Source organism: Gossypium hirsutum, chromosome D01, assembly GCF_007990345.1.
Source record: "Gossypium hirsutum isolate 1008001.06 chromosome D01, Gossypium_hirsutum_v2.1, whole genome shotgun sequence".
Lineage (NCBI taxonomy): Eukaryota > Viridiplantae > Streptophyta > Magnoliopsida > Malvales > Malvaceae > Gossypium > Gossypium hirsutum.
Genome location: NC_053437.1, coordinates 63,930,080 through 63,955,431, shown reverse-complemented (window position 1 = coordinate 63,955,431; position 25,352 = coordinate 63,930,080). Strand labels below are relative to the sequence as shown.

The 25,352-nt window shown below is 31.0% G+C and overlaps 3 protein-coding genes across 3 annotated transcripts; 1 reads left to right on the top strand and 2 right to left on the bottom strand.

The window, feature by feature from the left end:
- Positions 1–1,163: 1,163 nt before the first annotated feature.
- On the top strand, positions 1,164–3,406 carry LOC107905258 (exocyst complex component EXO70H1). Its single transcript, XM_016831861.2, has one exon. It carries the CDS (start codon positions 1,264–1,266, stop codon positions 3,172–3,174), a length of 1,911 nt encoding a protein of 636 aa, XP_016687350.1. The 5' UTR covers positions 1,164–1,263; the 3' UTR covers positions 3,175–3,406.
- Positions 3,407–7,552: 4,146 nt separating this feature from the next.
- On the bottom strand, positions 7,553–8,721 carry LOC107902619 (probable membrane-associated kinase regulator 3). Its single transcript, XM_016828768.2, has one exon. It carries the CDS (start codon positions 8,633–8,635, stop codon positions 7,910–7,912), a length of 726 nt encoding a protein of 241 aa, XP_016684257.1. The 5' UTR covers positions 8,636–8,721; the 3' UTR covers positions 7,553–7,909.
- Positions 8,722–14,245: 5,524 nt separating this feature from the next.
- LOC107903149 (uncharacterized) lies at positions 14,246–14,931 on the bottom strand. Its single transcript, XM_016829194.2, has one exon. It carries the CDS (start codon positions 14,787–14,789, stop codon positions 14,337–14,339), a length of 453 nt encoding a protein of 150 aa, XP_016684683.1. The 5' UTR covers positions 14,790–14,931; the 3' UTR covers positions 14,246–14,336.
- Between the last annotated feature and the right edge of the window lie 10,421 nt (positions 14,932–25,352).

Sequence of the window (25,352 nt, the reverse complement as noted above, 5' to 3'; positions counted from 1 at the left end):
ATTATCTTCTTATTTAAGGGTTGGGGAGAGGCTATGGGTAGTTTTAAGCATTGTATCAAAAAAAAAAAAGATAAGAACCTATAATGAGATTCATGTTCAAAAAGAAAAAGTTTCATGGAAGTTATTGTACTAATAGTCAGATTTTATTTTGCCTTCTGTACTAAAAAAATTGGTAAATTAATCTTCATACGTTAGATAAAAAACACTTTATTTTTTTTTCAAATTGATTATTGATCGATTTATTTAGCAATGACGAATCGCTCTCACTCAAAGTACATACCCGTATGGATATCAATATATCACTCACGCCTTTGTTTGTTACAACCCGGCGATTCGAATCTAAAATCTAAATAGAAAATGGCTCGAATGAAATCATAAAACTATCTATGTTGTACACTTTTCTTTATTTCATTGGGATTGTAGTTCAATTGGTTTGAGAACCGCCCTATCAAGGCGAAAGTTGAGGGTTCGAGCCCCGTTAGTCCCGACGAAAAACTGGTTCATCTGTTAAAAAAAATCATCTATTTCTATTATCAAAACTTGGTCTAATTATTTTGTTATTCATGCTAGTTTTTAATGATAGGAATAGAAATAACAATAATTACTTTTTGATATAAATCAAAATAAATTCTTAATTTTAAAATTTAGTAACAATTTTTTAAAAGTCAAAATATGCCATAAGTCCTTATACTCTTCTTAAATTTGAAATTTAGTTCCTATACTTTTATTTCTAAGAATTTAGTCCTACTTTTCATATTTCAAATATCATGTCCAAGTGCTAAGATTAGTTTATAAAATTCAGGTTCGTAACAATACAATTTTTTTTAGTTACATTGTTGTTAAGTGAATATTTTTTTATTTTGAAATGTCACACAAACTTGAATTTTGAAATCTAAAAATAAAAGCAAAGGGACTAAATTCCGAATTTACGAAAAGTATAGCCATCTATGAGATATTTTTACTTTTCCAAATAATTTTAATATTTTTCTGGATTATAACGAGACACGTGTACCGCGTAAAAAGCAAATTGTCTTGACTTAAAAGGTCAGTCTACAGGCTTCCATGTTATTCCTCGTCACGCAACGGCGTCGTTAGTCGCAACGTCTATAAATGCCCCCAGTCCCCACCATTTATTTATTTCTCTAAAAGCTCTCCAGGCAAAATTCAAAATCCAAGTTTCTTCCTGTTTTACCTAATTATCTATTATCATCTGCCGCCAAACAAAAAAAGAGCTTCAAAAAAGGAAAACTTGCCTCTCAAGAAATGCCGAGAAAAGGAATGAGGAGCCTTTGTTTTAGTCCCAGAACGCCGTCGTTTTCCACCTATCATCAATCCACCACATCGGAGTCTACGGCCAGTAGTACTAATCGCCGGAGATTTTCAGAATCCATGATCGAGCAAACTATCGACGCCGCAGCTACAATCATCATGAAATGGGATGCTGATACGTCGGCTTACGCTAAAGTCACTTCTCTTTTCTACGAAAGCAAAAGAGAAGCCTTACAGTTCATAAGATCTGTTAACGAGTTACAAAAAACAATGCATTTGTTAGTTTCTGATCAAGGTTCCCGTTCGGAAAAACTCGTTCGAGCTCAAATTTTGATGCAAACAGCGATGAAGAGGCTTCAAAAAGAATTTTACCAGATTTTATCGATGAACCGGGCTCATTTGGATCCAGAATCGATTTCTACAAGATCGTCATGGACCTCCGCGAGATCTAGTACGTCGGATTTTGATGACGATGATGAGATCCGAACCGCAGGTGATTCTATCTCTGAAATAGAAGAAGTTTCTTCTATGGCCATGTCGGATTTGAAATTGATAGCTGATTGCATGATTGCTTCTGGTTATGCTAAAGAATGCATGCATATTTATAAAATAATTCGAAAATCGATTATCGATGAAGGTATTTATAAGCTGGGAATCGAGAAATTGAGTTCGTCTCAGGTTAATAAAATGGATTGGGACGTACTTGATTTAAAAATCAAGAACTGGTTAGAAGCTGAGAAGATTTCAATAAGAACGCTTTTCACCGGAGAAAGAATCCTCTGCGATCAGGTCTTTGCTACGTCCGATCTCATCAAAGAATCTTGTTTCACGGAGATTTCAAAAGAAGCAGCGATTCTTTTGTTTGGATTCCCGGAGCTCGTCGCCAAGACGAAAAAATATTCGCCGGAGAAAATGTTCCGTGTTCTCGACATGTACTCGGCGATTTCAGAAGACTGGAAAGAGATCGAAACGATCTTTTCATTCGAATCCACTTCAACCGTTCGATTACAATCTCTCGACTCGCTGGTTCGACTCAGTGAGTCCGTTCGTTCGTTGTTGATGGACTTTGAATCGACAATCCAAAAGGATTCATCCAAAACGATGATTCCAGGTGGCGGTTTACATCCACTAACGATCTCCTCGATGAATTACCTCACTCTCCTCGCCGATTACAGCAACATCCTCACCGACATTATCTCGGACTGGCCACCACCGGCAAAATCAACGTTACCGGCTTCTTTCTTATTCAGTCCAGATTCCGAAGATTCAACGGCGCCGGCGATTTCCGTCCGATTTGTTTGGCTCATCCTCGTCTTACTCTGCAAACTCGACGGTAAAGCAAAGCATTACAAAGACGTTTCCTTATCATACCTCTTCTTAGCCAACAATCTCCAACACGTAATCTCCAGAGTCCGTAAATCGAATCTCCAGTACATACTCGGCGAAGAATGGATCACTAAACACGAGGCTAAGGTGAAACAATTCACATCAAATTACGAGCCGTTAGCGTGGGGTGAAGTGTTCGCCTCGTTGCCGGAGAATCCAAAGGCTCCGATAACGGCTGGTAAAGCCAAAGACTGTTTCAGAAAATTCAATGCAAGCTTTGAAAATGCGTATTGGAAGCAACGTTCTTGTATCGTCCCGGATTCAAAACTGCGAGAAGAGATCAAAGTTTCCATCGGAACAAAACTGGTGACATTATATCGAGACTTTTATAATACGCATATATCAACGGTCGGAGATGAAAGGAGTGCAAGATTATTTGTTAGGTTTTCACCCGAAGACATCGGGAATTACTTCTCGGATTTGTTCTATGGGACGGTGAGTTCTGGTAGTTCATCGACGTCGTCTTCGGTATCATCTCATCACCGCCGGCAAATGCTGCGGTCGCCGTTAAGAGTGTAAAGCTTTATTTCTTGTTGAAATTTGAAGATAAAATAATCGTAAAATAATTTACGGCGATTTTTTGAAATCCTTAAAATCGGCGCTATCTTTTTCAGGTAGTTATCTAACGACCTTGTAAACTTCAATGGCTTTCATATCTGTTCCTTTTTAAATCTGTTTATGCTGTTTACTCCACAGATATGGAAGTTCATTTCTCTTTCTATCCTTTGCTGCTGATTTTTACGTAAACTTGAGAATGTAATATGTTGTAATTTATGAATTTAATTGAATTTTTAAAAATATTTTTTAAACATTTTACTTTAATAGTATTAACGAAATTTGAACCCATGTCGACAACACTTGAAAGAGTTACTTATTAGCTCTCCTACATGTCGAATAGAAAGATAAGTGTTCAAACGAAGTTTTTAATGCCAAACAATCATGAATAAGCATATCAAATTCGAGTTGCTTGATTCTATTTTAAGAAGAGGTTGAGTAATTTAATTATATATTGTCTCGAATAAAGCTTGAGCTTTGAAAATGATACTCAATTAACTGATTAAATTAACTAATGAGTGGTGAGTTTTGAATAGAGTTCGAGCTTATCATTATTTGAGCTTGAATCAATTGGATTACAACCTTAGATACAACATATGATACACACGCCTAAAAAAAAATACCAACATAAAATGAAACATAAATGGTTTTAAACATGAACATAACTCCAAAAATACACTCATGACATTGTATACATGAATTATCAAAAATTGATTATGTTTGTATCGGATTGGATCAGTTGGACAGGGAACCGATCAGGATATTTGTCTGAAAAATGGTATTGAACTAATTGAATCGGAAATCGATATGGACTGATTGAACTGATTAAAAAAACCAATTGAACTAACCGACGAATAGATGAACTAACTGATTCGATCATGATCTAATTCTAAAAAATATATAAATTCATGTATAATCTCACTAACTCTTTTTTTTTCCCATTTTTAGGAATAAAAAGAAAAGTGTAGTTTTGCATGGATGTGGATTTAAGATGATTTATTTATATTATAAGGTTTAACAATTATTCAAGATTTTATTTTATTTTATTTTAGTCCTTTTGGTAGTAGCCGCTAAACCAGCTTTCAATACGATAAGAAGAGAAAACGATGGATTAAATATACAAAATATCGCATCAAAGGTGAAACCAAGGAAGAAAAAATTTCCAGTCAACTTGGATTAATAAAGTAATAGAAGAAGATTGGCATCGAGAAGATACATAAAAGAAAATTCTGGAGAAAAATAAGAAAAAGTCAATTGTGGTAATGATTTCAAAATTGTCGTGCATTTACTTTTAAAAAAAAAGAAAAAAAAATACGGTTGAAATTATATTACAATTATGTGGTCTCACAGTTTGTGTGTGTTGCCTTCGAGAAAAATTTTCCAAGGGTGGTAGAAATTAGGGCCGACCACCTTTTTGAAACCTTTGAAAATGGAGGAAGCTAGTAAAAACCAACAAGGTGCGTGCTTCGTATTTTCAGCCGAATAGACGGTGAAGTCATGATGAGAAGCTTTTCAATGTTGTGATGGCAGGCGACGTCGAATAGGGACATTGCGATGTGATGACATATTCCTCCACATAAATCGGTTTAGGAATATTTTTTAGTATGATTAAAACTCTAATATTAGTCTATTGAAAGGAGTCGTTGTATCCCTATTTTGTGAGACCAATTAAAAGACAATTAAAGATGTACTACATGACTTTTCTTTTGGGAGCGACAAGATGTAGTCGTTGTAGATCAGTATGTATCGTTGAAGAAGACGAGAACAAGTTACCGGAAAAACGGTAGGAAAACATTGTGTTAGCTTGAATGGTCAACTTTTCTTTAAAGAGCGACAAGAGGGGGGTGGATTGGTTTCTTAAAGACCTTGTGGTTACTAAGAAAAGAATAGGGACAATGAACACTTCGATGTATAGTGGTTCTATCCCAATTGCTTACTCCACTACCTTAGCTTTCCACAATTAAGAATTTTTCCCAAATTCACTAATCTGATAACCTTTGAGGATAATGTTTAACCTTACAATCTCCTTTAAGATATCTACCCAAAATCTTAAGATTGCAACTTTGTTAAGGTTTCTACCCAAACACTTAGACTCAACCCTCTCAAAGAGTAAATACAAATAGCAAACTAAGAAGCAATCCTTACACGAACAAAATGTTTGCCAATTAAGCAAAAATAAACAAGAATACAATTGAGCTAAAGAATAACAATGAAAGCTCACAAGTGTGTACAAGAAAAGTATCAAAGAATTAAACAATAAGGTTGTATTGATTAATCTTTTGGGTTGATGATCTCTCTAGTTGTTGTAGGACCTTTGGAAGATGGTATTTATACTCTCTAATTCATTTCCAACCATTGCAGTTGTTGGAAACATAAATAGAATCGTCAGGGATGAAAATACTGGATCATTAAATTCACCTGCAACAAAAGGTTTCGATACTTTTTATACAAGCATCAATGTTATTAGCATTTAATGTCTGATTCAATGACAGTTAAAGATAGTTTACAACAATATCAAAGATAATTTATTGATACTTGATAAAATGTATCGATACTTTTGGTAATTGATTAAAAACAGAATGTCTATTTGGTATCAATTTTAGAATGGGTATTGATATTTTAAAAACTATCGATATAAGGAATACTGACTTGTTTGAAAACAGTTTTAACATGATTGAGTATGTTTAACTCAATTGAAATTATTATTTTTTCAATTTTGTTTAACTTTAACTTTTATTAAAAAAACACTTTAACTTATTATATCAAAACATATTATCAAATAAAGCTTAGTTTAACAGATCGTTCATGAGGCTTAAAAGGTGGAAGGTGTGTTGGTGAGGCCAAAAGGCAGAAATTTAGAATGCCCATTGTGAGTTCGGATAGTCGTTTTACATTCATCGCCGGTGCAAATACGGATAGATCATATCCAGCTAGAGATCTAGCTTTGAAAAATAGTGAGCTCCATGCAGTTCATCGAACAATTCGTTGATTGATGGGATGGGAAAGCGATCGTAGACAACGACGGCGTTGAGGGCACGGTGATCCACACAAAAACGTCATAGACCCCTAGTGTATTTCTTGTCACAATGGTAGCGAAGGCCATGAGCAGCTATTGAACTTCAAATGTAGAATGGAGTTGGAGCTTTTATCTCTATTTCGGCTCCTATCTGAAAATTGCACCAAGCGTTGACAAGAAAGGCCAAGCAACTTTACATATGGCGTTTAAAGGGCAATATACTGCTTTCCATATGATTCATAAGATAAGGATGATGCAAAAAGATAGTCCAATGCAATTGAAAATCAAGCCCCTTGTTATGAAATATTTTTATTTTCACATGTTTGAATACATGAAAAAATTTAAAAAAAATCGTAAAAGTTTTCATATCAGATGCATATTCATATTAAAAATTATACGAGTTTGATTAAGAGCGAGAATTTTACATCGAAAAATTTACAAATTTCATGGTGTTGTGATCGATTCTTTCATTCTAAATAAGAAAAATTGATATGAGAAAAAGATTTGATTTTATATAAAATAAAATTCCTTTTCCTAGGTGAATAATTTAATATATATTTAACATAAATACAAATTTTATATATATTTTATTATTTAATATAAAATATTTTTTATATATATTTTGACATATACAATAATTTAATGCAATGTCCTTAGTAGTCATTTTTTTATTCTCACTTTATCGTTATAGTCGCGCTTGAATTCAACTATACATCCCGCCGACGCTTTAATCTTAATGCTATAATATGCAATTTTACCACTGCAGTAATTAATTTCATCACTAACACTATCTTTAATCTCACCAAAATTAACTCACTGATGAACCAAAATAATCTTTAATGAATCATCTTTGTGCTTAGATTTTAGGTATGTGTTTATAAAAACAGTGAAAATAATTTAAAAGTTCTATATAAAATTATTTAGGTAAATTACACTCAAAATCACTAAACTATTGGTAAATTTATGTTTTGGTCACTCAACTTTAAAAAATTACAAAATAGTCACTGAACTATTCGAGATTATTCATTTAAATTACTTATGATTGTTGAAGTCATAGTAATGTTATTTTATGATTGTTTAAAACTACCCATAACTCCTCCCCAACCTATAAATAAGAGGATAATATGCTTTAATATATTCGAACCTGCTTCCTTCTGCATTGACAACTATACACATACCAATCGAATTAAGACTCAACCGGTATAGTGAGACTAAAAGTAAAATATTGCTTTGTTATTTGAACATATAACATTTAACAAATTTGCTCTTTGTCTAATAATATTTCAGCAAAATAACTTCAATATGACCCTACAAATCACACTCACTTCCAAAGAAATACAAAAAATAATATTTAAATCTTCTCCGAAGAGTTAAATCATTATTTAGGGTTTGAATTTGATAAATTTTCTCATATAGGAAAGTTCAATATGACACTACAAATGGAATACCTATTCAAATTCTTTGCAAAGGTTAAATCATTATTTAGGGTTTGAATTTGACAATTTTTTTTTTAACATTGGCGATTGAATTTTTTTTTGTTCAAGTTAAGTCTTAAAGTTGACAATTGTTCTCATGTTAGACCCAAACTTTAGGGTTTTCAATGATTAACTTGAACAAAAAAAAATTTTAAGCCCCAACGTGAAAAAATTCTAAGTTCAGACCCCAAAAAATGATTTAACTTCGCTACAAACCCCAAAGTTCATTTTGCATTTTTTTTTCTTTTGAACTAGAAAGCTTTTGAGACATCTTACAATGAACAATGGCTCCTTGTATTGAACTCTCGACCTCTGAATTCAAACTATTGCTTCGTTTCAACAAATGCAAATCTCCAAATCCGCCCGAACCGAAAGAAAATGATGATGATGATGAAGAACTTGATGAAGAAGATGATGTTGATAAAGACATTATTGGTGTAGAATACCTTTGAATTACACCAGAAAAAGACCTCCTGTGGCTACCATTTGTATTCACACTTGCTTTAACACAACAACATTCATATGAACACCCAGATTTATTAAACAAAGACTTAAGCTTTTGTGTTATTGTGGACTGTTTGATTTGCTTAAGTTTCCTACACCAAGATTTCTTCAAGTTATTACCAATGAAACCAGATGAAGAAGAAGAAGCCATATATGAGCAATGTTCTTCAGTTTGAAGTAAACTTTGAAGCATTTGCAGACGAGGAGGAAGATGAAGGGGAAGGAGCTTCCCCTTATAAAAGAGTTCATCAGCTGGTGAAGTTGTTGAAGCAATTTCACCATAAAATGATGAACATGTTTGAAACTCAAATTGTGGTGATGGTGGTGAGGTTATAGGGTAAAATAACAAGTTTGAAGATGATGAACTTACCTCTATATCTATATAATCTTCTTCATCTCCATTGTTATATGAAGCTTGGGTTGTTTCCATATCTTTTTGTTTTGATTTGTCAAAAACTCAAAAGAGAATAACAATGGTGAAGAGTTCTCTTTGTTTCTTGGAAATTGATGAGGAAAGAGAGGGACAGAGGTATCCTTTAAAGTGAGAATGGAGACAAGTTATAAAAAATAAAAATCATGTGGCAAAGACTAAGTTAAAAAATTATTATTAAAAATAAATCAATCCGTATCAATTTCTAAATTAAGTAATTTAATGACTTTTTTCGAATTAATACCCAAATCAAGTTTTTGTCCAATCGATCTGATTAAGTTGAAACAACACAAATAATTGATATATATATGAATTATGGTAGACTTTAAAGGTGAGCTAAGAACCATATGATAAAACCCCAAAGGACTGTATAAAGTGTATAAAAGTGGATAACAATATGTTGGTGGTATATACTCCATTTCCTTTTTCTTAAAGGACTTTAGTGTATACCCATGTTTATATATATATATTTCAACAATTTTATTATAAGTTTTAATTATGTTTGAGGTTTTTGTTTTTTTACATAATATTTAGAATTACCCATAGTTCTTCCTCAATTCATAAATATAAGAATAATACACTTTAATACACTTAAATTCACGTCCTTCTGTATTGACAACATGTCAATTGAACTAAGACTAAACCGACATTTTTATATATACTTTTGAAGTTGAACTATGTTGCAAAAGGGTGAGAAATGAGAATCTCCCACTACATGAAATAAAGGGTATTGTGTACCCTTTTACTTTTTATTGGAAGTTTTAATGCAAGCAATCTTCAACACTGTTAATAGAAAATTAAAGAAGTATAGATAAAAGAAACTCACACATATGGAAATCTTATTTGAAATTATGATATTCATAAATAGTGTATCCACTTTGGAAAATTTTCAAGTATTTAATCATTTATGTACTCATCTTAACCTAGTTAGTGAATAAAACTGTTCAAGAGTCGGATTATTTATTTGTGTTCGATAAAATTTAAACAGGATAAAATTATTAGCTACAATGGGAATGAATTTATATAGAATATTTAGATTTAAATGTATTTAGATAACTATTTGTTTAAGTTTATTCTTGATGTGATAAAAATATACTTTTTTTAATTTATATATTTTAAAAGTTGTTTATTTTTTTAAATTTATGTCTGCCACGTGATATATTGAGAAGCTGTCACGTGTCGTCACTAGATTGACTATTAGTGGTATGTCAGCATAAACTAGCAATGTTAGTGCAAGGTACCAACCTAGATGATAAAATACAAATTCAAGTACCAACTAAGAATATATAAACAATTACAAAGGACAAATTACAAATTAGTCCAAAAATAAAATATTTTAAACTATGTACCTAAGGATAAATCTATTAGTGACCTGAAATATGTTTTCCTCTCTAGTTTATTGATTTGATACAATCCTACAAACTAAGTTATACAATGAAGATAGTAAAAATGAGATAAAAGAAAAGGGATTGTAAATGTTAAAATCCGAATAGTAAATCTCTTAAATAGGTGTTAGTAAAATTTGATTCAATTCGAAAAAAGTGAAAAAAAATTTAAATTTCGAGTTAATTAAATCAAGTTATTCAAGTTTCGAGTTCGAATCAAGTTGAATTTTCCAATTCAAATAATTTGAATTACAGATTGGTGTAAATACTCTTTTGGTCCCTGTCAATTTTGAAAATGAGCAAATTGGTCTTTCTTTCAACAAAAATTTTAAAAAAAATTCAAAGTAATTTTCAAAAATTCAAATAATTTTTAAAATTCAAAATATTTTTAAAAATTCCAAAATTTATATATTTTTAAAAAAATTTATAATAATTTTTTTAAAAAAGATTATAAAGAATATACAAAGAAAGTTAATTTTTTAAAAAATAATAATTTTGGAACCTAAATAAGTTAATTAATTATTTAAGTTTATTATTATTATTTATTTTGCTTTGAAAAAACTTTCAAATATATATAGTTTCAAATTTATATGCTCTAACATAAAATTAGTTATACCATAACAAAATTTTAATTTTACATGTTTAATTTTTTTAATTTAACTCAAACAATATCAATCAATTCGATTCAATTCAAATTTTATTTTACTCGACTCGATTTGAAATAAAATTTCAAATCAAATTAGAATGATAAAATAGGACTCGTTAGATCAATTAACTTGAATATTTTTCACTCGATTCGATCAAATACTCTCTCCTACCCTTAAATACCACCCTCTCTCATGCTATTTTTTTCCTGATAAAAGAATAAAAATAAATGCCACCTTTGTAAGGGTTACACAATTTAGAGGTGCTCATGAGCCAGGCCGGGCTGGGCCCGGGCCGAAAAAGTAGTGCCCGAGGCCCGGCCCGTTTTCTAAACGGGCCTCGTTTTTTTGCCCAAGCCCATATTTCAGGTCTATATTTTTACCCAAACCTTCCCATATTTCGGGCGGGCCGTCGGGCCGCTCGGCCATGAGCACCTCTATTACACATCCACAAACTTCTCTGCAACAAAATTTGAAATTTCAAAAGGGCAGCCCTTTTCCCAAAGCCTGGTTTTCTGCACTGTCAAGTTTACAATTCAATAATAAATTATAGCCTAAGATATATGTAATATTATATGTTCTAGTTTCCAAAACAGCCTAACATAGATATGTACTATTTCATATTATATATTATCATATGTAAACCAGCATTTGACTAAGGTCAAAGCATGGGATTTACTTCTGCTTTTTACCTAACTAGCAACAAATATAATATTACATAATATGTATGAACTTATTGCAATGGAGATTGTATTATTACATGCCAACCAGCATTTAACCATGATAAAAATATCATAAAGATTATTGTATTATCGGATTACATTTTATCTCCTCTACTTAAAAAATGGACAAATTAGTCTCTATACATTAGATCAAAGAGCAAATTGCTCTTTCTATTAAAAATTTCATCAATTTCTACTATTAATATCATAGGGAGGTACATGCGGCATGCCATATGTAATTGTCTCTTTAATCTAACGTACAAAGATTAAATTATTCATTTTTTAATATATAAATGGATAAAATGCAATCGAACTTTTATTAGATGACTTCCATGATACTTTTAACTACAAAAGATTTAAGCAACATCCACCCAAATAGGAGGGGAAATCCCATGTTTAAGCTCCACCACTTTTGTTTGTCTCCTCTTGTAGTAACTTTTTTTACGTTGGTAAAAAAAAACCCTTTTAACTGTGATCCATAACCAGCTCCAATGTTCAATAAACACATTGCACCTCGAATTTGTAGCTTTGAAATTTTAGTTTTAGCTAAATTATCTAGTAAAAGGATTTTGTTCACTACATTTCTTACGTGGTTATATCTTGTAGCAATATGTTTACTATTGCTTAGTATGGGCATTGGCTTAGTTATCTAGTGAAAAGATAAAAAAGGAAAATGAATGGAACTTACCTTGCTCGTCGATTTCAGGCCACCGGTGGTAGTGGCTTGTTGTCCCATGGGTGTTTCCCATTTGTCGTCATCCGCCCTCTTGACTCTTGTTGTGGCCTCTATTTTGTTGGCGGAAGTTTGTTTTTCTCTCTCCTCTATTGAAAAGCTTTCCCTTTTTGCATTTACAATGCCAACATCTCTTGTGGGATCTTGCCGGAACTGAGCTTTGATGATGTCTCGGTGTCATCGCACCAGGTTTTTGCGCGATGGTTGTCTATCGAGTTTCTGGTTTCGTTTCGGCTTCCAGTGGAAGGTGTGCATGCCGATGGGCCAGGGTCTCAATGCTGTTCCCTCTTCCTCCTTGCTTGGTGGCAACAACGAACAATCCTACGGTTGCTCTAAGTTTTGAGTTTTGGGCTTAGCTGTTGTATTCTATGGGGTTTTGGCCCATTTAATTGTATCTAGCTTTTTAAATGAATGGATTTTATCTATTGAAAAAAAACCCTGTTCTTTAAATTAATGGATCATATTTGTTTTTTTTAAAACTACAATCCCCTTTACATTTTATTCATTTATATTTGAAATGTTACGTTTTAGTCACTTACGTTATCATTTTGTTACGAAGTGGCCACTCTACCGTTAAGCTCCGTTACCTCCCTAACGGCGATCCTGTGTGGCAGTCAAAATTAAATTTATTTAATTAAAAACTCATTTTCATCTTAGCAACTGGACATTGAAGTTGGCATTTAAAACCCATTTAGACTGCCACATAGGATTGCCGCTAGAGAGGTAACCGAGTTTAACGGTAGAGTGATCACTTCGTAATAAAACCATAATGTAAGTGACTAATATGTAATATTTCAAACATAAGTGACTAAATTGTAATCTGAGATAAACAAAAGTGACTATTTTTGTAGTTTACCCTTTTTTTTCACAATGCCTAAAACTACCCATAGTCCTTCCTCAACACATAAATAGGTGAACCCACGTCTTCCTGCATTAACAACAATACCGATACTCAACCGGGAAGGCAAATACTTATTTAAAAGAGTTATCATTTCAATGCAAAGAATAGTGACCTAGGAAGAAATTTGGGAGCAACAAACAATAGAATTTGACAAAACAACAGAATTTTATATAAACCCCTATTATTTATGGGGTTGGGTTATTGGAATTAAAAAAGAGAGGGGTATCCAATGCAATATATGCATGCGTTTCTTTCTCAGTTTAACCCTTACATAACTATTCCCACTTTTCGAAACTCCCAAACACTAATATACCTAACAAAACTCCATAGTTTAGGGGAATACTATGTTTTGTCATGCATCAAACATATGCAAACATATGCATACACACAAAGTGGATATAGTCAAAGAAAAAGTAATTGATAGGTCGAGACCTCTATGAGAACAAAACCCTATTTCTCATCATATGTATAGGTACTACTTAGCTCTAAACATTTTAAACAGAGAGGTAAAAATACTACGAAGACCTCTGTACTAAAAGTCATATTTTATTTTGCCTTTTTACTTAAAAATGGGTAAATTAATCTTTATTAAATTAATCTTTATATGTTAGATTAAAGAGTAAATTGATCTTTTCTGTTAAAAATTTCTTTCATTTCTTCTATTAAAAATCAGCGTGACAGATGGAATAATCATATAGTTAGACGTGGTGTGCCAGGTGTACCTCATCAGGACCGATTTTTAATTGTAAAAACAGATGAAATTTTTAACAGAATTATCAATTTGCTCTTTAATCCAACGTATATTAACTAACTTGTTTTTTTTAATAAAGGAGACAAAATACAATTCAAATTTTAATGCAATATGACAAATTCAATAGACCCAAAACCCAATTTCTCTTAAACAGAGAGGTAAAAATACTACGAAGACCTCTGTACTAAAAGTCATATTTTATTTTGTCTTTTTACTTAAAAATGGGTAAATTAATATTTATATGTTAGATTAAAGAACAAATAGATATTTTCTGTTAAAAATTTCTTTCATTTCTTCTATTAAAAACCAGCGTGACAGATAGAATAATCATATAGTTAGACGTGGTGTACCAGGTGTACCTCATCAGGACCGATTTTTAATTGTAAAAACATATGAAATTTTTAACAGAATTATCAATTTGCTCTTTAATCTAACGTATATTAACTAATTTATTTATTTTTTAATAAAGGGGACAACATACAATTCAAATTTTAATGCAATATGACAAATTAAATATACCCAAAACCCAATTTCTCTTAAACATGCATAAAATTTTTTTCAAGAACTAAACATTCCTTTGATCTAAAACATCAACACTAGCATAGCAAGAAAGCAACCTATTAAAAACCCTAAACAAAACAACCTTGACTTTCCTCCAAATCAAACACTTCCTTTTAATAACAACACGTACTCTCCTATGGCTACTCTTCTTCTTCTTCCTCCCACCATGACCCATCTTCTCTTTAACTTTCCCAAAGCATTTCATAGTCTTTTCAGGCACAGTTGCTTTCTTGGAAAATCTATAGCTTCTCAAATACATCTGCCTGCAAGAGATACTGTCAATAACTCGAACACTTGGTCGACAATAGTCCATTGAAGAAGGAACTGATGAGGTCCTTGATCTTAAAAACTCAGCATCTGAACCTGGCCACTTGTAAAGATTCATATAGGTTGCTCTCATAGGTTTCTTGGGGTCTTTAGCATCGTTCAAACAATTAGAAATGCAAACAGAACTCATTTTTGATTATGGATTTTTGGAGTTATGAAGTATAACAAAGCTATATATGTATATATTTAATGGAAAAGAAAGAAAAAATGGAGAGATGATGGAGAAAATGGAGTTGGTTTTTTCAAGTGGGATCCTTTATGCCATGATTTAACATAAGTACACCAATAGTGCTTATTTTGGTTGACCAAAATGGGGTGCCATGAAGTAGACTTATAGTTGGAATATATGATGATAATGGGTAAATATGTAAAATCATAAAAAGATTTAATTTAGTCAACTCAAATAAGAGTATATTGTGTTGCTAAATTGTCAAATTCTTGTTTTAGTCCCTGTAATATACTCAATTTGAGATTTAGTTTTTGTACTTTAATTTGGCGTATCTCTTAGTCCAAATCGTTAATACCATTAACAAAAAGTCTTAAAATTAATGGGGTTGAGCTAGAATTCTCTAGAATGAAAAATTAGTGAAAAATAATTATTTTAAGAACCATAATTTTAACTTTTAAATAACATAAAGAATTTCAAGTTTTAAGGTTTAGCTCTTTAAAAAAATTCTACATCATCTGACTAACGATATTTTTTAACGGTGTTAATGAGATACATTAAAGCATAACATCAAAAAGAGTAAAAATAATAAATTATGTACATTTAAAATATAAGGGCTAAACAACATCAAATAAATACACATAGGGACTAAACATTCAAATTAAACATAGTATAGGGAGAAAAACCATAATTTATCCAATTTGTTCATGGCATGATTTTAACTTAGTGGTGGTATTTTAGCAATGGTGGTGTGTGATGTTAGGCAAAGTGTGGATTGGCTAATGATAGTTCATTTTTATTGACCAAAATGGGCCACCATAAAATAGGTCTATGGTTTGGCCGTGGTCAAGGTTGTTAACCTATAAATCCACTTTAAACGAGTAAACTCGAAATAATTAAATAGGAGGATTGAGTATTAATTCGATTAGTATCGGTATTATAGTCAGTGTAAGAGGACATGGGTTCGAGCACGATGAAGCGTATTATCCTCTTATTTAAGGGTTGAGGAGGGGCTACTTTCTTTTATATGAGTGTAGCTTTACGGTTCCTAGTTCTTTATTTTTTTGATACAATTATTAGAACTACCTATAGTTCCTTCTCAACCCTTAAATAAAATGATAATGCGTTTTAGTGCATTCGATTGACAACAATACCGATACTAACTGAACTTGAGTTCAAATGTTTGTAACTTTGGTTTAATCCACCAATATGGGAGAAGAGTTTTTTGATGTTGAAATCTACCTACTTTTGTCACTATTGGTCAATTCCATATTTATAACGGTGAAAGTGAGTGAACCGATGATAGTTCATTTGTGTAATTTGAATTTTTTTTCTTTTAGTCCTTCTCAGTTTTTTTATTTGAAAATTAAAATTTTATTGATAATATTGTTACGAATTTTATGTACAATTTTAATATTCAATTTTTTTATAACACATAATACAACTTAACAAAAGTTAATTGTTGCTTTTCTTTCTATTACTTCGAAAGTAACTGCTTTAGCTTCAGTTTCTTGAATTTTCGATATTCCTTTTTATTTCTCGTCAAACGAATGGTTCCTTCTTCTGGAAATCCTAACTATTATTAGCTCATAGTCTCACCCCCAACCCATAAATAGGAGGATAATAATGCGTTTCAACACACTAGTCATGCCAGTTGAGCTAAAACTCAATCCACAATAGCTGCCCGAAACTTTGTATATATAATTTACATAAATAAAATATGGAATGTAAGGTTAAATTATTAACAAATTTAACATTAATGTCTCCTCATTTTATAAAAAAAACAAATATAGCCCTAGTTTGTTGGTAGCTTAAGGCCCATTAAAGAAAGACTAGAGTTATAAAGACAAAATCACTTTTATTTTTTAAAGTTAGAAGCTCAAGCCCAAGCATGAAAATCAATTGATGGCCCTACAAAAGAAGCATGCTTGGCTAATAATTATTTTGTTCTTTTGCATTTTAATTTTAGTCCAAAACCTTAAAACTATTTTGTTTTTTAGTCCTTTGTCTGTCTTTAATATTTCTAGATTCTTTTCTTAAACTTTTGTCTTGCTTGAAGCCTTGCAAGCAATACACCTGTTGTTTTCTAGTTTAATTCCAATAAAAATATATAGGAATTTCAATTTAAACATTTTAATGAGTTGCTTGAGATTTAATCAAAATCATTTATTTTTAATATAAAAAATTTTAATTTAAAAATTAAATTTAGTTCAAATAGTTCAAATTTGAAGGTTTGCTTGATATTTAAACGAACAAATTTATAAAGTTTGAAAAACATATATGAGCAAAAAAGATTAGACCCATTTAATATAAGGGGCGGGTTTGAGCTACCATAACCGAGATTAGCCAAAATCAACATGTACGACCATCACCAACCGATCAGGAAACATTGTTATATACCTCGTCCCATACATGTGAGAGTACATCGCACATTCAATCAAGCAAGGGAGTGGATCATGCACTCTATATTTATCACCTAATATTTTGACCTACAAAGCATCAGGCTTCGAAAGCTTTATTAGGAACGCCTTGTTCTGCTTCACCAATGAACAAATCCCAAGCCCACCATGCATCAATGGTTGGCAACAAGTTTCCCATTAAGCTAATTTTCTGAGATTCTTTCGACCTTCCATATAAATTCTCAGGCAATCCGCTCAATTTTCTTACAAACTCCAACAAGCAACCTAGATGCTTGCATAAAATAGTTGGGAATAGAAAAAATAATCGGTTTAGCCATAGTCTGTAACAATCTGTTTTTCAATGACGTCAAAAACGATGGTTTTGGAACCCCATTTTCGATTTTTCAATGTTAGTATAAAGGTTAATTAAAGTTAGGTCCCTTAATTTTTTTCAAATTGACAATTAATTAAGGTATAAGGACTAAATTATAAAAGTGATAAAAGTTAATTACTTTGGAATTTTAATTAGCTGAAGAACCAATTAAGCAGTTGAGCCCTTTTTAAATTGAAAAACGGTGGTAAGAGACATCTTGCATCCACCAACTTTTTTAATTATCATTAAGTTTTGTTAATTAATGTTTAATTAAATAAATTATAATTAATTAGTTTTAATTAAATGTATAAAAGAAAAATTAAAAAGAAACAAATGGTCATCTTCTTTGTCCATCTTCTTCATCGAAACTAAAGAGGAAAAATAGGGTTTAAAGCTTTCATACAATTGGTCCCTCAATTTGGTATGATCTCAAGTCCTTTTTCTTATAATTTTTATATTTTTTAGGTCATGGGAGCTTGATTTAGCTAACCAATGTACCAATTTGCAAAACTGTTAAAGTTTCTAAAATTTTCCATTTATGATGCTTGAAGAAATTTGTACTAAATTGTTAGATTTCAAGCTTAGAAGTAAAAATGAAAAATGAAAAAAGACTAGATTGTAAAGTGAAAATTGTTAGTTTTGAACATAAGGACTAAAGTGTACAAATTTCAAAATTGATGAAAACTTCCTATCATTGTTGATATTATAGGGTCCTATAAGTATTTAGTTGAGATTTTTTTCAAAATTGAAGCTCAAATTTGAAAGTTATGGCAATTTTGGTTTTAGGGACTAAATTGAATACAATGTAAAATTTTACGGAGAACTCAAATAATGAAATTGAATTGAGATATGCATATAATAGGATGATATGAGATGTTTGGAATTGATAAATTGAATTGAATTATTATATAGATCGAGAATTAAATCAAACCGAGGATAATTAGGGAAAAGAAAAAAATTGTTGATTAGTCTTTAAAGATTGCTTGTTTGTTGTTTTACCAGGTATGTTTATATGGAACTTACTATGTTAATTCATGTTATTCTTGTATTGTGTTATTTTACGTATTAGCTTGTATTGATGTGAATGTAATGACTTTTGACATCAAATGGATTAAATTGTAAGGTATGAATTTTATGGCAATTACGAACAGGTACAAGGTACCGAATGGATATGAAATATTTACATTATTGATATAATATGTATTTATTGTTACAATGATTGAATTGAGACGAATACAATAATAATGCCTATGTGAACTTAGTATAGGATTAAGATACGTATGGCATGCCATTAAGATCAAATATAAAAACAATCAAGGATTTACGTGGTTATTTGAGATCCAACATTTGTTACGGATTCTCGATTCAAATATGCCAGCTTGTGTGAGAAACCTTGATTACTGTCAACTTGTGTGAGCATTATAGTCTTGTGTATCCGACTTCAGTTTACCAAGGTTCTCCCGGGCGAGTAAATGGTAACTAAAAGGAAATGAAACGGTTGAAATGATTGAACATGAATTGAATTACATAAGTTTGCAAATTGAATATGATTTAGATAGTTTATTATATAAGATGAATTTTTACATATGTAAATGAATGTGTTATAAGTTCATAACATGTAGATGAACTAACCTATTAAATGTATTTGTTGAAATGCATATGAATGTATAAGGATGTCAAAGGACTATCATGCTTAATTCCAATGTATTTTGATTTCTTAATTGTTGAAATGTCAAGGTAAGTTAAGTAAATTTCATATAGACTTACTAAGCATTCAATATGCTTACTTTGTTGTCTCCCTTTTCCTTGTAGATTGTTGACTTGTGGAACATGTCTATCGGATCGTTGATAAGCTCACACTATCCCTCTATTGACTCGGTAGTCTTTTGATCGTTTTAAGGCTCGGTTATGTGTGACATGTACATAGGTGTTTGTTTTGGTTAACTTTGTATAATGATATAGTTTGAAACCTATGTTAAGTATGACTTTCGCAATATAGTAAAACTTGTTGATATGATGTGCTTTTGGTTTAAGGAATAAGTTATGTGATTGACATGTTTGAATATGTAATGGTATAAGTAAAATGATGGTATTGAATAGCTTAAAGGCATGGTTGATTAGGTTTTGATGCCAACTAATGGAAATGTTGCATTGGATTATTGGAATCGGTTAAATGCTATGTTTCGGCATGTATTTGGCACGTGCAGGAAAATGTCATGAAAAATGCAACAAATGGTAGGTTTGAAAGATTGACATGAAATAGGTAGCAAATGGCCTAAATTGTACTAAAAACAGAGTCCTCATCCCGACGACAACATTTTCTCATCGCAATGCTAATCGACAATATGTAACGTCACGATGTCTAATGGCCTGACATTGTGACGTAACAAATTGTTTGGTGACGTCACGACGTGGAGGAGGGGACAGCACGGCATCGGCCCTAAATTTTCGAAACTTTGCAATTTGGTCTTATATCATGCTTGGGTCAACAAAAGAACTTTCGTAAGCTCGATTAAGGTTCGAATTTTAATTTTGTATCATAATGAGAATGTGTTTATGACATGTTTGAATGTTTGATTAATTTATTTACGGTATATTTGACAGTAATTGCTTCGACAACAGTTGTGACATCCTGTAACTAGAACCTGGGGATCGAGTTGGGTAAGGGGTATTACATAGTCACCCGACCAACAATAGATAGTAAAGTATTATTTCCACTTAATTTATGATGAACCTTATCAATTAAGAACTTATAAGTAGAGCAACCCATACGTTTATGACCAGCGATACACCCAAACATTAGTGCAAGTATTCAATGAGGAAAACACCTTTGTCATATTTAGAAATGTGATATTTAAATTAATGTTGAAAATATTGAGTTAATTTTATTTTACTAAAAAAATATTTTTTTAAATGAGATAGTCAAATTATCATATTTATTATTCATCCAAAACTATCCAAAATAACATAAAATATTATATTAATAAGATTAAAATTAAAATAAATTTAATATTTAATATTTTCTTTTATCAAACAACATAATTATATGCAATATTTATATTTACTAATTTACCAAATAATTTTCTAATATAAATTCAACACTTATAAAATTTGGTAATAAAAATTCAGTATTTAAATTTTCATCCCTTCATTTTTTAATTTATCAAACACACCCGAACTTAAATTAACTATTTACAAACATGATAAAACTTTAGCAAATATTTTAGGCTAATACTCTAGACAGACCAAGTTTAAGCAAGCAACAACGATATACAATATCAATACCATACGTAAACCAGCCCGACTCAAATCCATGAACCTTTAAATAAAATTATTTAATTTGAAATTAAATAATAAAATTTCTTTGTTCAATTTCATGGTATTTTTTTATTCAACTTTTTAGCAGTCTTATTCAAAACCCAAAATGTCATGCTCACAATCACATTACTTTCAAGCATATTCTTTTTGAAAAATTCAAGCATGTGTTATTGAAATTTAAGGACTAAAACACAACATCTGGCACTGAGTCGACAAGTTTTGTGCTCTTTCAATTAATGGGTAGGGTCATGGTGTGAATTAGGATCGGAAAGTATATGCGCATGTGGCCAAAAGAGCATTGGAGTTTGTGGTTTAAGATGTTATATGGGTGTTATAGATTGATGAAAGAAGCAACATGCCTAAGCTCGTAGTTCTATGCTCGCCGGCTGCCTTCGATTATGATATCCAACTTGTTTGTACACTTCTACATGCGTCCCGCTATTCTCTTGCCTGAAAGCTGATCTAAAAAGTAAGAAAGCTTAAGAAAAAATATTTGTACAAAAAATAATGCTTATTTAAAAAACGGATTGGATCTCGAGTAAAGTTTTTTCGGCCTGGTCCGGATACATGCCTAAAAGTATCGATATCCTTAATAAAGTATCAGTACTTTCACAAAAAAGTATCGATATCGTTATAAGTTTCGATGTTTTGGAAATTAAAGAAAAATTGTCTGAGTATCGATACTCTCCCCAAGGTGTCGATACTTCATAGCAAGTACCGATACATTCCCTATTATATCGATACTATAGGCTTTAATACGGGTCGGTCCGAGTCTGTGTTTAGCATATATAATTTGGGTCGACCTTGGGCAAAAATTTAAACCTATTTTTCGAGTCGAGATTGAGCCTATAAATCAAGCCTAGAATTTTGTTGAGGCCCGACCTGACCTATAGACAACTCTATGTATGGAATATTATTTAGATTCAAATATTTTAATTATTATTTGAATGCTGATAAAAAAATTTAGATATCTATTATCCAAATTTGCTTAATAACATGTTGGGATTTAGATGTATGAATTTATTATTCACTCTAGTTTTTTATTTTTCTTTTACTTAAAAAATATTTTTTTGGGTAGAATTGTAAATTGAACCCAAATTATTCTTAAAGAATGTAAACCCCGATTGGGATTCATTCAAAAGATAATTTAATTCGGATTCAAATAATATTACTCGAATTTCATTAGATAATAAAATGAATTCTATTGTTAAAGCATATTTGCATAATCAAATTTAGATATTTGATTTTTTTTTCTTTGAAATGTAACAAGTACAAAGTATAAATACATGCCCAGGTATTCACAAGAATCAAACTATTACAAACGGATTGTTCGAGTAACCATAAAATAGAATCAAACCATTACAACACAAATGGACTAAAACTCACACATAATGAAACTCGAAGACCTACGTATATAATTACACATGATAAATCTGAAGCCTGAGACTTAGAACCCAAGGTCTCTATGTTAACCAACTGAGCTAAGATGGTCATTGGCATCATATATATTATCAATATATCAAATAATTATAAAGAAGAATACAAGATAATATATAAATAATATTATGTAATTTCTTTAAGAATAAAAGTAGTACAAAAAAGAAAGTTGTAACTTGTTCCAATTGAATTTTCAATCAACTTGTGAGGACCAACATGTTGAAAAGTAGAAACTTAGAGACAAATTTGTAAGGTTTTGAGAAACCAAATATTAATGATGAAAGATTTTGTTGATGTAGATGAAAGTTCTCGTTGGGTGCCTTTTACTATAGCATACCATAAAATAAAATCACATCCCACTCCACGAGATCCCTCTATTCAAGTCATAAATTGACTTCTGTATGTTGTCTTGTGGAAAGCAAGCACAAGTAATTATTTTGGGTCATGATGTTGATTTAATTTTGTGGTTTGACTATACTTTGAATTAAAAAAAAATAATTAAGTACTTAAATTTCACTTTGTAATGAGTAATTTATTACTCTGTTGAGGGATTAGTTGGTTTTCGAAAGAAGTTTTTGAAGTATTGTTCGTCGAGCAGTCAATCAAATGTTCGAATGGAAATATTGTTTTCAGTGTCTATGTAGAGTTTTAGTCTTGGGTTTTTATCTCCTTATTTCGAGAAGAGCCCAACAGTCAATCAAATCTTCGAATGGAAATATTGTTTTCAGTGTCTATGTAGAGTTTTAGTCTTGGGTTTTTATCTCCTTACTTCGAGAAGAGTCCAAATGATTCACAGAGTTTGATAGAAAGTAGCTAATCACCCAGGAAATGTTTAGCATTTGACTTTGGCAGGGTTTGAACTCTTACCCTTAAAGGGACTTAGTGGATAAGAACACTACCACTTGACTAGAACTCGAGGTTAAAACCAAGCATAGACATCTCCAAAATAATATCTCCGTTCGAGGGTTTGATCGGTTGTTCGGCGAATAACTCTTTAAAAACTTCTTCCGAAAGAGAGCTAAACCCCCTCAACATACACTATATATAAATAATGAATTGAGTATTTACATCCTTTATAATTTAATAAATTTAGAAAAAATCATACATAATCATAAAATTTAAACTCAAAACAACATAAATTTAATAATTCAACATCACTATTTCAAATAAATCCACATTTAACATTTTTTATGAAGTTAATACATGAAAGAAAATGCAAATGATATGACAATTTTAATTTTAATTTATTTAACACCCTGTATGAACAAATATTATTTCAAATTGAACACATTAACAACATTTAAAATTTAGTCTTTGACATTACTAAAAAAATCTGAATTATTGTTTTTATGAAAATTGATTGGTATTTCGATTCAAACATAACGATTAATTCGATCTCTAAGTAAATTGTTTGAAATTGATAAAAAATTGAATGTTGAATTGGTTGAATCGATTTTATGATTTTATAATTATTTATTTAATTATTATTAAATCAACTATTAAACTAATTAAATCAAAAATTAGCAGTCTAATCATTTCCTGTTGATACAGTTATTAGAACATTCATTATATTAGACCTCACCTATATACACATATATTTTGGGTAAATTACATCCAAAGTTGTTAAATTATTAGTAAGTTTACTTTTTAGCCACTCGACTTCAAAAAATTTTAAAATAGTCATTGAACTATTCGAAAGTTTTTATTTAAGTAATTGGGTGATTAAGTGTTTTTTTTTTTAAGTTCAGCTAGCAAGCTCTAAGTGACAATTTGACGATCTATACGCTAGATCAATACCCATCGACGAGTAGAAGAACATACTTTAGATCTAAGTCAATCTAAAAGTCAGTTGTTCCATGAAAAATATGAACTGTAGAAAAGAAAGAGAAAAAAATTATCGATTGATATATATATTACGAATAAGAAAGATTATACAACAACGATTTTAATGGTACAATAATTTAAATAAAAATTTTCAAATAATTTAATAACTAAAACATAAACTCACCCAACCATTTGAGTCGCAAATATTTATTTTCTATTAAGAAAAAGTCATGTAGATGAGATGGATGAGCATTGGGCAGCGGGCAATCCTACGGGCAGAATGTGCGTGAGTGACTTCGACACTGACAATGACAGATTACGAATCAAAGACACTTTTAATCCTTTACGGCAAATGCAAATGGACCATTTGTATTTTAATGGCAAAATTTAATATTTTTACCCCCTTTTTCTTCAATTTTTTATTTAGTCCATGAACATTCTAAGAAACCTCCAAGCACACACTTCAAAACCCCCCCAAAATTTTCCTTTTTTTACAATTTTTTTTATCCATCCGATTAGATCATATCATCGGTATTTTCCATTATGAAATATATTGTATTGTATTGTATTTTAGGGATAATATAATTTTTGGCCCCTAACTTAGCAACTAGGTTCATTTTGGTACTTATATTTTTTTATCCACTTAGTACCTGAACTTGACAACTAGATTCATTTTGGTTTCTGAGCTTGAAAAATATAAAAAGTTTGACGGCATAACACTTTGAGATTGCGACATATTATTACTTGAAAACTTAAAAAAATTGTATACATTTTCAAGTGATGATGTGGTACAATCTCAGAGTGTCACATACGTGTTCTAGTAACTAGACCAGTGATTGAACCGATCAGATCACTGGTTCTTGATTCAATTGGTTTGATTGGGTTAACTACTAGATCAGCAATAATTAAACAAATGATTAAAAATTCATAAAAACCAATTCAGCTGCTAGCTTTTGTCTCAGTTTTCAATTTTTACCAGTTTCGAATAGTTTCTGATTCAATTGGTTCAACCCCTTTGTTTGAACTGGTATATTGGTCAATTCTCAATCCAATCAATCTGACCAACCAATCCAGTCATGTTCCAATAACACAAATCACATCATCAAATCTTGACAGAATTCAAGTTTAGAGACAAAAACAGATCTAACTGGTTTTGATACAGAAAAATATAAGTAC

Coding starts and splice junctions, on each gene's coding strand:
- LOC107905258 (XM_016831861.2), top strand. CDS start 1,264: ATGCCGAGAAAAGGAATGAGGAGCCTTTGTTTTAGTCCCAGAACGCCG.
- LOC107902619 (XM_016828768.2), bottom strand. CDS start 8,635: ATGGAAACAACCCAAGCTTCATATAACAATGGAGATGAAGAAGATTAT.
- LOC107903149 (XM_016829194.2), bottom strand. CDS start 14,789: ATGAGTTCTGTTTGCATTTCTAATTGTTTGAACGATGCTAAAGACCCC.